The sequence below is a fragment of the Vigna umbellata genome, chromosome 3 (genome assembly GCF_029865625.1).
Source record: "Vigna umbellata cultivar VRB3 chromosome 3, Vumbellata_1.0, whole genome shotgun sequence".
Lineage (NCBI taxonomy): Eukaryota > Viridiplantae > Streptophyta > Magnoliopsida > Fabales > Fabaceae > Vigna > Vigna umbellata.
This window is the reverse complement of record NC_142167.1, coordinates 45,275,801-45,288,931: the sequence shown is the minus strand read 5'-3', so window position 1 is coordinate 45,288,931 and position 13,131 is coordinate 45,275,801. Positions and strand designations below refer to the sequence as shown.

The 13,131-nt window shown below is 35.5% G+C and overlaps 1 protein-coding gene across 2 annotated transcripts in view; it reads right to left on the bottom strand.

Moving 5' to 3' along the window:
* Positions 1-13,131, bottom strand: part of LOC148202658 (two pore calcium channel protein 1B-like) — a 33,011-nt gene that overhangs the window by 17,449 nt on the left and 2,431 nt on the right. For both annotated transcript variants that reach the window (XM_088110557.1, XM_088110558.1), the window contains 10 exons: positions 12,586-12,681; positions 9,134-9,264; positions 8,443-8,503; positions 8,084-8,250; positions 7,865-7,970; positions 7,596-7,673; positions 6,891-6,952; positions 2,557-2,629; positions 2,404-2,469; positions 2,176-2,316 (listed from right to left, as the gene is read on the bottom strand). In XM_088110557.1, the coding sequence (XP_087966683.1) occupies positions 2,176-2,316; positions 2,404-2,469; positions 2,557-2,629; positions 6,891-6,952; positions 7,596-7,673; positions 7,865-7,970; positions 8,084-8,250; positions 8,443-8,503; positions 9,134-9,264; positions 12,586-12,681 (981 nt within the window). The remainder of the gene's footprint in view (positions 1-2,175; positions 2,317-2,403; positions 2,470-2,556; positions 2,630-6,890; positions 6,953-7,595; positions 7,674-7,864; positions 7,971-8,083; positions 8,251-8,442; positions 8,504-9,133; positions 9,265-12,585; positions 12,682-13,131) is intronic.

The window sequence follows — 13,131 nt, the reverse complement described above, 5'->3', positions numbered from 1 at the left end:
TTCCCATAAACCTAACAATTGGTCCGACCTGCCGGATCAAGGAGCGCTACGGGATCCAATTGGGCAAATTGAATGTCATGGAGGGAAGAATGAATGCAGTGGAAGGGAAACTGGCGGCGGCGCATAAAGATTTACAAGAATTGATGAGGATGTTGGGAACGCGAGCCAGACAAATAGTTGGAAATTCGGATGGAAGCCAGGGATCTGTCAACGGAAGAGGGGAGGACCGGTGAGAGGAAGAGGAAGGTGCGAGAGGGGATGAATGCCATGAAGTGCAACCCAGCTGGAAGAGGAGAGTAGATTTACCCTTTTCGAAGGGCTTGATCCGCTGAACTAGATAAATCAGGCCGAGAAATTCTTTGAAATCCAAGGGGTGACGAAACCAGAGAAAGTGCAGTTGGCATACATTAGTATGGAGGGTAGCGCCAGTTATTGGTTCAAATTTTGGAAAGAAAAGGCCAAGAATCATTCTTGGGAAGGCCTGAAAGAAGCGTTGATCTACAGGTTTGGAGGCAAGAATAGGAGTGGCATTTTCGAGAGGCTGGTGGCGATAAAACAAGTGGGTACTATGGAAGACTATGTGCACGACTTTGAAGTATTGGTGGGACAGACCAAGGGAATTTCAGATGAACAATTGTTGGGTTACTTCCTTGCGGGGTAACAGGAGGATCTCAGGTGCCAAGTAAGACCACATGATCCTCAAGAATTAATGGCGCCATAAGGATAGCAAAAGATATGGAAGAGGCGCAACACGGTGCAAAGGCGAGAAGTTGGACTACGACCAAGAATCAATCGTTGTGGGAATGCCCGATAGGAGGAGGAGGAACTGTGACGAGAACCGAACCAAATCGAAATAACCAGAACTGTGCGGGAGTTTCAGAGAGTGTGGGCTCGGTGAGGAAGGAAGGGAACAATGGTAGCGAGGCGTCGAAGGGTGGAAACACGGTGGAAAGTGAAAATAGGGCGAGGAACGCGCGGTATCTGCCGTACGCCGAGTTCTTGAAACGGAGAGAAGAAGGACGATGCTTTAGATGCGACAACCCGTTCGGTCCAGGACACCACTGTCCGGAGAGGAGTTTGAGGGTGGTGCTATTGGTGGAGGACGAGGAGGAAGACGTTGGAGGGGAAATGGCCGAGATTGATCAGAAGCAGATGGACTATCATTTTGGCCACAGAGTTTGGATAGAATCCAGGAAGAATGGAAGACATGGGAGGAGGATTTGCCACCATCCAAACCTCCCAACCTAAATTGGAGGACAGCAGCCAATGGGTACCCTTCATATGATAACACGATGATGAAGAGGAGCCTGGAGATCACGTTTCATGGTTCCAACCTTGAGGACAAGGTTGTTTTGCGGCGGGGAGTAATGATAGGATGTAAGGTAGGGGGTAATGATAAGGGTTGAAAAGTGTAGGAGAGGAGGAGAAAGGCAGGGGGAAGTGAGGTTGAACGGTATTAACCGTTAAAGTACCGAATGGTGAAGGACCAAACGGTTAAGGGAGTGGAAGAAGGAGTTGATCGGTTGAACAATGGAAATGTTGTGTCTCGGTTTGGGAAGGTTTCTGTTATAAGGGGCAGAGGGTCAGAACCGCTATAAATAGAGCTCCTGTACATTGATTCTTTGGTTAATACAAACTCATATTCTTTCTGTTTTGTTTCTTGCGATTGTGTTTGTGAGAGTGTTCTAGAGGTTTCTTTTCCCAGAAACCTAATAGTTGCTTATGATTTAGTTTTCATAATACCAATTACTAATTATTTAGGATTATGATCTAATATAAATAAAACAAGACTTAGTACTTTGCAAACCAATATCACATCAAGTTTTTATCAATTGCAGAGTGTTTAATCTTTATTACACCCTCTTTTGTATCTATAACTACTCTGAAGTCAAATTGAGTGTAGTTTTTGAAACGAGGATGGCATAAATGTTAGGAACTAACATCTCAGACTCTAAAACCCAAAATCTCATGAGTGCATAACGAATTCATTAAACCTCATTCTTACATGTTTTTTAATAAAAATAGCACCTACAAACAACATTATTGAAAAATGCAAGTATATCTAGAATGTCACATCACATAAAATGAAATTACAGGCTGTGGTTAGCATGAATTAATAAATTACTTAGCACGGAAATCTGCTAATAAATATTTTCATTGAAAAATATGCCATACCGTTGTCTCAATGATAACTGCAACCAGATTTACTATAAGAATGAAGGACACTATGTATCCAAACATAGCACTCTTTACAAATTCTTTCAATGTCTTTGAGCTGGGCCAATCGTAGAATGCTAAATACTCAAAGTAAGACATCTGCAACCATATTGCAAAGTATCATAGGTGTTACAACAAGTATACTTAAACTTCAAGATGTTTTAAATTTGGAGTCTTAGAACTTACAACATCTTCCTTCTGAAATTTTAAAGCAATTGCATTGCAAATATCAGCAAATTCATCCTTGTTGATCTGAAAGTAAAAAACGCATTTACATCAAAACATGCATCTACACAAATGTGCATAGAAGATAACCAAACGCAAAACAACAAATTTTACCTTTATATCATGACTATCATCCAGCTCATCAAATATCAGCTCAAATTCTTCACTGGAGATTTTTGGCAAAGTCCTAATGAAAACAAAATTTATGCTTCAACCTTCATAAAGCAAAAGAAAGACTACGGAAAACTACAAGTTTAGAATTTAAAAGGCTTAAATGCTTACTTCGTCCCCATGTTAAAAGGTGAATTTTTGTTTAGTATCCGGTTTTAAAAATGAAGACATTGGGTCCCTATGTTATGAAAAGTATATGAATAAGGTCCACAAAGAAAGAACAAGTTCAACAAATCATCAAAAAAAAGCTGAACAAGAGAGAGAAAAAGCAGGACAGCAGAAGAGAGAATAGAAAAAGTACGGCCACATCAGTATGGACTTAACGTCGTTGCTGTCAACTTAACGGACAGGACCTTATTCATACACTTTTCATAACATAGGGACTCAATGTCTTCATTTTTAAAACCGGGTACTAAACAGAAATTCACCTCTTAACACGAGGACGAAGTAAGCATTTAAGCCAATTTAAAAAGTCCTTCTTGTGTCAAAATAATGTAGTGCCAGTTTATCGAGAAAACAAAATAGAAGCCTTAGTGAAAATCCATGAGCAACAATAATATGAACAAATGTACAGAAAGCCAAACAAGTGGCTTACTTAGTAACTCCTTACATTTCATGAGCAATATTGTGAAGCTTCAAATTGAAGCATAGCAAGCAATACATCACTTAGGGTGTGTTTGTTTCTAAAGAAGAATTTGTAGCGGTGGATTTGAGAGGACAGTTCATGAAGGTTTGTGAATAATGTGATAAATTTGATAGATTAAAAAAAATGTTTTAATTGTTAATATTAGAAGATTACCATTTTAACCTTGGTTGTAAAAGTAAGTTAAAATAAAATATAATAAGTGTAAATTACGTTAAAATGAAATGTAAGTTTGTTAGGAACCGAGAATTGAAAAGAGAAAGAAGAGTAATATTCTTTATTGTATAGACGGAAAAGAACACAAAAAAATAGGAGAGCACTCTCTCCTCCAAGGGTTTCTCCTTCACAAAGAGTTAAAGCTCAATCTACAAAATTATCCCCAAAAGTCCCTTGCATACCAGGACTCCCCAACTATATAAAGGAAATCTCACTCACCCTAACAACCTAACTCACAACTACTTTTTGATTTGTTTCCTCACATTATGTCCTATCATTACATACCGCTACAGAACAACCTTATCCTCAAGGTTGGAACAGTGAAGCTTGATCCCATGGCAATGTGATATTGTCTTATCATCGGAAGGGAACCCATTGGCTACTGCCTGCAATTTCAGATATGGAGACTTGGGTGTTGGTAGATATGAGAGTGGTTTTGTATACCATATTTTGAACCCAGTAATTTGGAATCCCAAGATTCCGATGTCATTGATGTTCCAATCATTATTACAACTAAGTTCAACCATGAATTCTTATTCATATTACGTAAATCTGATTTTGGGAAAAATTGTTGCTTGGCTGTATGTTCACCTTCCACTCTCTTTATTGTTGCATCCCCTTCATCCTCCACCATACTATATTTTTCTGTTACAAATTTTCCTTCTTATTTGGTTTTCTTTTCCCTTTAGAGGGTGTGATTCTTCACTGTTGGCCTTTCTCCCACAATTAGAGCAATTTGCAAATCTTTGATCAAGTCTTTTAGATCCTGTTGTGGCAACCGATTGTGAAGGTTAGATTGTAGCCCTACAAAGAAATGTCTCTGCAATTGATCTTCTAGTGTTTTATTTGCCTATGACACCAATATCTTGAATTCTTGGATAAATTTTTCCCCACTCGCAATCCATATTACTGCTGCCAAACTCTCAAGTAAAACTCTCTGAGCATTTCCACAAGCCGTAGGTGCCAAGAAATCAAACTCACCCTTCTCAAGAATGCCAATATCTTTATGGATATTCTTAGATTTAGAAGGAATAGAATTCTTTGTTATATACTTTTAAGAGGTTATTAACCCCTATATAAATACATGAGTCTGGAGCATATTTTAGGAAATATGGACTGCTAATTCTAAGGGATAGATCCCTGTGATTACGGGATCAATCAAACATAAATGAACCTAATAAAGGCAGCACATAAATACAGCACATCAAATATAAATCTTCCTAAAATACACCATGCCAATCTCTATCACGTCAATCACGGTTTCTGACAGATATAAAGAATATCCATGTCCCATAAACCATCATGTTGCATACTATTACTAGGCGGCACATCAATAGCATAACAAAAATCACTCCTATTGTTGTTTCCCACTTCAAATTCTTGAATGTAATCTTCCAGCCTTTCTTGTTTAATTGTTGCCCATTTTCCAACAATGGCGCTCTGTTTTCTACCTCCACACTTTTCAAAAATCGTGCTACATTCTCTGCCCCTGAAACTCCTACAGAGGGATTTAGAAATATCTTCCCACGAAAGGTTCTTGGATTTTTGTTGCCAGGTCTTGAACCCTTGGACTGCATTTTCTTCCATGTTATTTACTGTTGGGTGTACCTTTATTGATCCTTTGATGTTCTAAACTTCAAAACCATCTGTTGCCCTTGTTGTTTGACCTTGGGTGTCATTCCCTTCAAATATGGACAACTACACTCCTTCAACCTACGGGAAAAGTGGTTCTTCCTCACCATTCCTAGTTCCATTATTGTCAATGGTATCCTCTTCTCTTTTCTCCGACCAATTGATTGAATTCTCTCCTCCATCTAAGGGTTTCTTTGCTTTCTTAATGTCTTGTAGACTATTTTTCTCAGAATCCCCCATCTTTACCTCTTTCTTTCCCAATCTGTCTCCATTAACCAACCCCTGACTTCCTTCAGAACTCCTATACTGGTTCTGGCTCTCCGCCCTAGAGCTTTAGTCATTTCTTTGAGTTCTTGATGAATTTCCCTGGTTTCCTCCCTTAGCTCCTCCACTGCTCTTCCTAACTTGCTGACTCTTCCTTCCATTTCTTTCTCCCTTCAATGATCTGACAGATCGGACCAATTTTGTTACGAACCCAGAATTGAAAAGAAAAGGAAGAGTATATTCTTTATTGTATAGACGAAAAATAACACAAAATATAATAGGACTCTCTTCTCCAAGGATTTCCCCTTCACGAGCTAAAGCTCAATCTACAAAATTATCCCTAAAAGTCCCCTGCATACAAGGACCCCCAACTATATAAAGGAAACCTCACTCACCCTAACAACCTAACTCATAACTACTTAATTTGTTTCCTCACATTATATCCTATCAGAGTTCTTAACTTAAAATTAAAAAAATTTAAAAATGATAAAGTTACATTGAAATAAAATAAGATTGGTAGAAATTAAGTTCAAATAAATTGTTAAATAAAAATGTTACTATTATTATTATTATTTTTCTTATTATTAAGAAATGTGAGTTATCATTTAAAACAAGAAAATTAAAATTGAAAAAATTATATTAAATTAAAATAGATTTTGTATAAATTAAGTTGAAATAAAATGTTGCTCATTACTTTAAAAAGAATTAAGTAACAATTTGAATTGGTGAAATTATTTTAAATTGAGATGTAATTGTTTAAAAGCAAAAAGGCACACTGCAAAAGAGAGGCTTATTTCTGTAATTTAACATAAATTGACGTGACTTTCTCTTCTATTCTCTTCACTCACTTGAGGACTCAAGGGAACTCAATCCTTCTAATCTGTTTGTGCAAATCACTCCATCCAAACAACTTTGCACCCACTTTTCTTTCCTCCGCTATAATACATCACTCCAAACAAACAACATTGGGGAGAGATCCTTAACAATTTCTATCTTCCAACAATTTTCTTTGATTGATATGAAGTGTTGTGTGAATGTGTTTCATCCAAGAGAGAGAAGAATAGGGAAAGGGAAATAAATATCAATATTAGGAAATAGTTGGGTAAAACATAGGGAAGATCTCTATCAATGAGTCAAGCGTTAACTACATCCAACCAAAAACCTTAAAATGTTAGATATATGGGTCTTTGCCACGTATATGTTACTAAACATAATTCAATTACTCTTGGAGTTTATCCAGCCTTGGTCAATGTAAGATTTTAAATTCTTTGCCTAATAAAGATGAAAGAAATTGGTTGGATGAAAATAAGTGGATAAAGTGTAAGTAGATGGGAAATAAAGTGGAGATTAAAGGTGTTTCATTGAAGAGAACTGAAGAAGAGATGAGGAGAAATAGATGAGAAATGGTATAATGGGTGCCATTATTTTATAAAATATATGGATGACATGAAAATAAGGCCAGCAGAGAACAAATAATATGATAAATTGAAAGCATAATGCACATAGGGGAATAAAATAATACCTGTACTTGTTCAGCTCCTCAAAGAGCCTTATGCATTGATTTTTGTTGAGAGCTCCAATATTCTGCAACCACAACACCATCTCAAACACCGTTAGAATCAATAAAAATATGTAGCAAAGTCATAACAGAAACCTATATAGAAGAATAAGAATCAACATAAAGATAACTTGTGAGTGAAGTGTTTACTTAATACTCTTAGAAAGTGAGTTTTAAGCTTAACTAAACCTCATAAAACTAACTTGTGAATTGTCTCCATTTATATGTTATAATTTAATCATATATATATTTGGTATGGGATCTCCAATATACCCTCTCATGTTGAGGACTAGACATTTTGACCATACAAATAAATATTTATAGGACCAACAAACCTTGCAAGAACATACCCTAATACCATATTAGAAAGTAAGTTTTAGGCCAAAACTCAATCCCACAAAACTGACTTATACTGTGAAAAATGTTTCCACATATATACTATAGTTTGGTTATTTATCTATTTAATGTAGGATCTCCAACAAAAACAACGTTCTTTCCTAAGACTTTAGTAGTTGGATGAGACAGTCTAATTTAACACTACTTTTTAGTGTAAGCATGCAGGCATACTTGATCAATTTAATGGTAGAGAAATTAGAATTTTATCCAAGGTAGTTGAATCAAGATATACAAGTGTGAAAAATTAAACAAAGACATGAAAATTACACTTACAAGTGTATCTAAGAGATTAAAAGCTTTATCCAGCATAGTTCTTCTCAGAAGATCCTTTTCAAAGACTTGTTTCACAAGCTGCAGAAAAAGAATATTTGAGCATTCTAATTATTTGTATGAACATCCATCCTAGAGTACGTGATTAACATCAAAATTCTTATAATATATTCCAGGTTGGGCAATTAAAAGGAACAGGATCCACAGAGCTCCAATCCTTTCAAGTAACTTTATCATTAAATCTAGATAAAGAGAGTATATGAACACATTACCTCACTCTTGAAACTATCATAGACAACGGCAAGGATAAGGTTTGTAACAAAGTAAACCCCCACCAGCACAAACAGTACAAAAAAGAGGCAGTACCAACGAGAAGACCTTAAAAACCAAAAATAAAAATTATGAGTGCTGATGATTGATGATTTCTCAAATTGAAAGGACCAAAGTCATCTAGCCAGGCAAATTAAAACTATAAAATTCAAAACTCTTACTTGTATGCAGGAACCCAAACATCTGGATTATTGGATGTGGTAAATAAAAGAAACATTTGATACAACGTAGCACCATATGAAGTGAATACTGTTTTCCCCTGTATTGTATCCTCAAAAAACACATATGCCACCCAACTAGCAAAAAGAAGAAACAGAAGTCCCAGAGCCTGCAATGCATGCAAATTTGACAAGGCACTCTCGAGTAAGAGTGTTGATTATGACAAATTGAAATAATCCAAACGTAGCATTCATGTGTAACTCAATAGATTTTGAATGTAAAATGACATGCGTATTGTTGTCAGAATTGCATACAGGAACGGCAAAGAACAAGGCAAGGAGAAATATGAAAGTGAACTAACCAAAACATTTAAGTATGTGTCAAGCATCCCAAACAAGATAGTGATGGTTTCTCGTAGCTCCCTAACATCAAATTCAAATGCAGAATTTGACTGTCAAAAATAGGTTATAAAGGCTTTTTGCTTTTTGCTGAATAATGAACAAAAAAGAATTCACATTGTAAGGCATGTGAACGATGGCAAGTAACCTCATGTCATAAATAATTAAATAACCTAAGCTTAACTTGCCACCTCACACAAAGCATGTACAGAGCATAAGACAAACTCAATTTGACCTAAAAGTGTAGTTTAAAAAAAAGTGGTAACGATCAAACTGTTTTTGGTCTCCATGAAATAGAGATATCAGCTCTTGAATAAGCCTCCACGAAACAGCTGAAGTTTTTGTGTTGTTCATGTAAAAAATGCCCCTCCATTTTAGAAAATTAATTTTTCCGGCACAGGAATCCAATTGATATTAGAGAAAAAAAGGTTGACAAAGGAGATGAGAGATATGCTAAATTCTACTCAGTTCTTCTCTGTCCCTTCAATTATCTTCCCTTCTAGTCTTGCTCAAATAATAATAAACATAGTTACTGAATTTGAAATAGTAAAACAACGAATATTGAAAAGATCAAACACGAGTCCAAAGTTATAATCTACAACAGTATATTTACTCCAAAGGAACACAAACAAGTTGAGATAGGTCAGGCAATACCTAATGTTCAGAACAAAAAGAACCACTCTGATATAAGGTGCAATTCTGAAAGGTAGAAAATCAAAAGCCAGTGGAGACAAGTAAAAGGCATAGAGCAGCGTATCAACAACAAGAACTAATAGACAGAAAACCTGGAAATGCCAACAAAAAATTTATCAGTAAACTATAGAACCAGGCTTTGGATTAGATTTTATGAAGAATTAGGGAGAGCAATGTCAACCTTTTCAAAGGCCTTCTTACCCCATATCATCTACCTTCTGTTAACATATTTCAACTGTACTTAAGGTTTTAAAGTTGTCTGAAACTTCCACCTAGGAACCTTAATGATAGAAAAAACTCTCAACTAAAATATTTTATTTATGTTTGATTCAACTAGTTTGTCTTGCAAACCAAATTTCGTTAGAGGATCAGGATTCCTTGACTAATGCATATGGTAAATTTAACACCAATAACCAACCCATTCTTTAAATTGAGAAAGAAAACATCATATTGAGAAACAATTTGAAGTTTTGGAGTCCAGACACCAACTAAAGTGCCATTGGCTGGGTTTGCACTGGTTTAATGTTGGCCCAAAACAACTGGTGATCTGGTCAGGATAGGGCTGACCCAAGATATGAAATCTACAAATTTAGAAATTGTTTTAAAATGAGCATGTGTAAACAAACAAGCACACACACACACATAGAAAACCCTTGTGGTAACGTGATAGTGGGGCCACTAATCATATTACACATGACTCTAACAATTTCACAACCAAGCATTCTTGCACTTGGAATGACTCTATCAAGCTAGGTAATCGGCATAGGTATGTACATTTCACATATTGGGTCTACTGTTTTTCACAGCCCACACACAAGAACACAACCATTCTTAAGATATCATTTTCGCTCCAAGAATATCCAAAAATCTAATTAGTGTTTTACAATTTGCTAAAGACAACAATGTATATTTTGAGTTCCATTCTAATTTTTGTTATGTTAAAAATCAAGACCCAAAGCAGATCATTCTTAAAGGCACCCTTAAGGATGGATTATATGTTTTTCATCCCTTACATCATTCAACTGTCTTCAACATTAATAATACTTCTCTTCATTATGCTCTTCCTCTATGGCCTTCTCATATCGGACCTTCCTCATATCAAACCGTCCAGAGAGCTTTAAACAATTGTAATATTCAAAATTGGCAAGAAAAATACTATTTTTAATTTGTGATGTTTGTGTTAGAACTAAAATGCATCAACTTCCTTTTTCAAACTTTGCTTCGCTTTATTGTAGTCTTTCAGAATTAGTTTACGTTGACATATGGGTCCTTCTCTAACAAGTCCATGACTCCTTATGTGGATGAAGAGGCTTGTTGGAAGTCCAACATCGATTAGAGATAAGGCCAATTTAGAGTATATAAGTGAGTGTCAAACCTCACCTTAGAAGCCAATTTTGTGGGGTTGAGTTTGGCTTAAAGTTCACTTATTAACATGATATCAGAGTTAGGTTAAAGTCTATCCTAGCAATATTTGTTGTTTGTTGGGCATATTGTTCCACCCACTATCAGGATGGAACTGCTATCGGACCACTCATTAATGTCTAGTCTCATGCTTGAGATGTATATACCTCGGCATGAGGGAGTGTGTTGGAAGTCCCACATCGATTAGAGATAAAGCCAATTTAGAGTATATAAGTAGGTGCAAACCTCACCCTACAAGCCGGTTTTGTGGCGTTGAGTTAGGCATAAAGTCCACTTCTTAACACTTTTGACAACTTAGGCGTTGTTCTCCTCTCAACAAATTTTGCCATTCATTATCAGAACAAGCATTTTGAAATTGATCTACATTATGTCCATGATCGAGTTCATCATAAGCAAATTTGTCTCATTTATCTTCTTGAGCATTTTCAAGTAGTATACATATTGATCAAGCCTATCTCTACCACTTCCTTCACTAAATTTAGATATAAACTTAAGGTGTCCAAAAATCCCACACTTCTTAACACTTTTGACAACTTAGGCGTTGTCCTCCTCTCACAAATTTCTGCCATTCATTATCAGAACAAGCATTTTGAAATTGATCTACATTTTGTCCATGATCAAGTTCATAATAAGCAAATTTTTCTCATTTATCTTCTTGAGCATTTTCAAGTAGTATACATATTGATCAAGCCTATCTCTACCACTTCCTTCACTAAATTTAGATATAAACTTAAGGTGTCCAAAAATCCCACCTTAAGTTTTTAAGGGGGGAAGATAACACATCACAAGATTAATCGACTCTGTTTTATTAGTTATTCTTCTTTCTCTGGGTTTTCCTATATAATTACATTTTTCCTTATCTTTTGTAATACAGATTATTGGCATTCAATATAGATTTCTCTCTTCTCTTTTCTCTGTTTCTTCCTTGCTTACAAGCATATAAAATTTTTTTAGAAACAATCTCTTTTTCTCTGTTTCATCTTGATTGAGTTGAATCAATTCTCCTATATTTTCCTCCTTAGTTTCATATGCTATGTGGGTCTGTCCTCCCTTTCTTATGTTGTCTCCTTTTTCTCCTCACTCCTTGCCATGGTTTTGGGGAGCCCAATATCTGCTAGGTGACTTTCCAAGAGTCTGGGATTCATTTTCCCCTATTGTAATCCTTGTGTCAATTGAATTTGACATGGAGCAATGAAGGTTGTGACCTAAGATGCTTGGATGCAGAGTCATATGTGGCTCTCAAGATTTGAACACTCTGATACCATCTCAAATATTAAGGTAGAGTTGAATAATTTTATGGCTAAAAGTACATCATATATACATATACATATATACATATATATACATATATATATATATATATATATATGTGTGTGTGTGTGTGAGTGTGTGTGTGAGTGTGTGTGTGAAATTAATTTTGGAAATATAATAACACTTAATGTAATAAGATCCCTATGATTCAAGGTTATAATCAAGTCCCTATTCTTCAAGGATATAATCAGCTCCCTACTATTTTGGACACAATTAGTTCCCTATGATTCACAGATATTTACATTGTACACTTTAATCGTAATCTATTAAATATGGAATAATAAAACATGATTGTAGACAATATATATGTTCACAAAAATACATCATAAGTAAAAAACTATCATGTCATGCATAAAATATTAATTTAAGGTAAGTTTTACAATTTATCATTAATTTACAAAAGATATTATCTCCCCAACTAATATGTAGCATTTGGTCGTGCCAAGTCAACCCAGAGTATGAGCTGATCCCAGCAGAAAACTACATTAGGTCTAATTTTCAGAGTGCAAAACTTGCCCAGATAGGTTTTGACTAGAACTGGTTAGGTCGTTAGCAACTCTACCTCCCAAAGGTGGAGTCCTTTGTTCAGAAGTTGGTCCTCTAAAGCAACATTATAGCTGATAAAGTTTTGTTGTCTTCTACCATATTATATTCTTTAGTAGGATCTTGAAGCAACATACCTTCAATTGATTAAAAGTACTTTTCCAATATATACGAGATCCTTCGTATGACAATGGGAAGAAAGTATGTATGATTAGCACAAGAAGAGTTATTGCCTGTATTACATAGAAAAGGCTGTGTAAGAAAAAAAAACTGTACATATAGTTGAGAAATAAATACAAGGACACTTCAACAGCTCCACAAATAAACTAATATCTCCATAGCATCTTACAGTATAAGACACTCCCATTTTTTTCAATAAGAGAAGAAAAAATATTAGAAAGAAAATATAGCATGTACTCTTGGAGGATAAGAAACTTTAAAAGGAAGGGAAAAATGCATGTCAAACCAAATTGGATAAAAGATGTCAAAACTTTTTTGTAACCCACTAATAAAAATCCTATGGAAATAAGCACTACCAAAGGAAAAGGCGACTCTCAGCAGATATGCATAAATAACAAAAGAAAAACAAAAAAGCAACAAAGTGATGTAGGTATACAGTGAAGGGATAGTTTGGAGCCCGCACTTGCTTTATCAATCTAAATTGATAGCTTAACAGTAACACA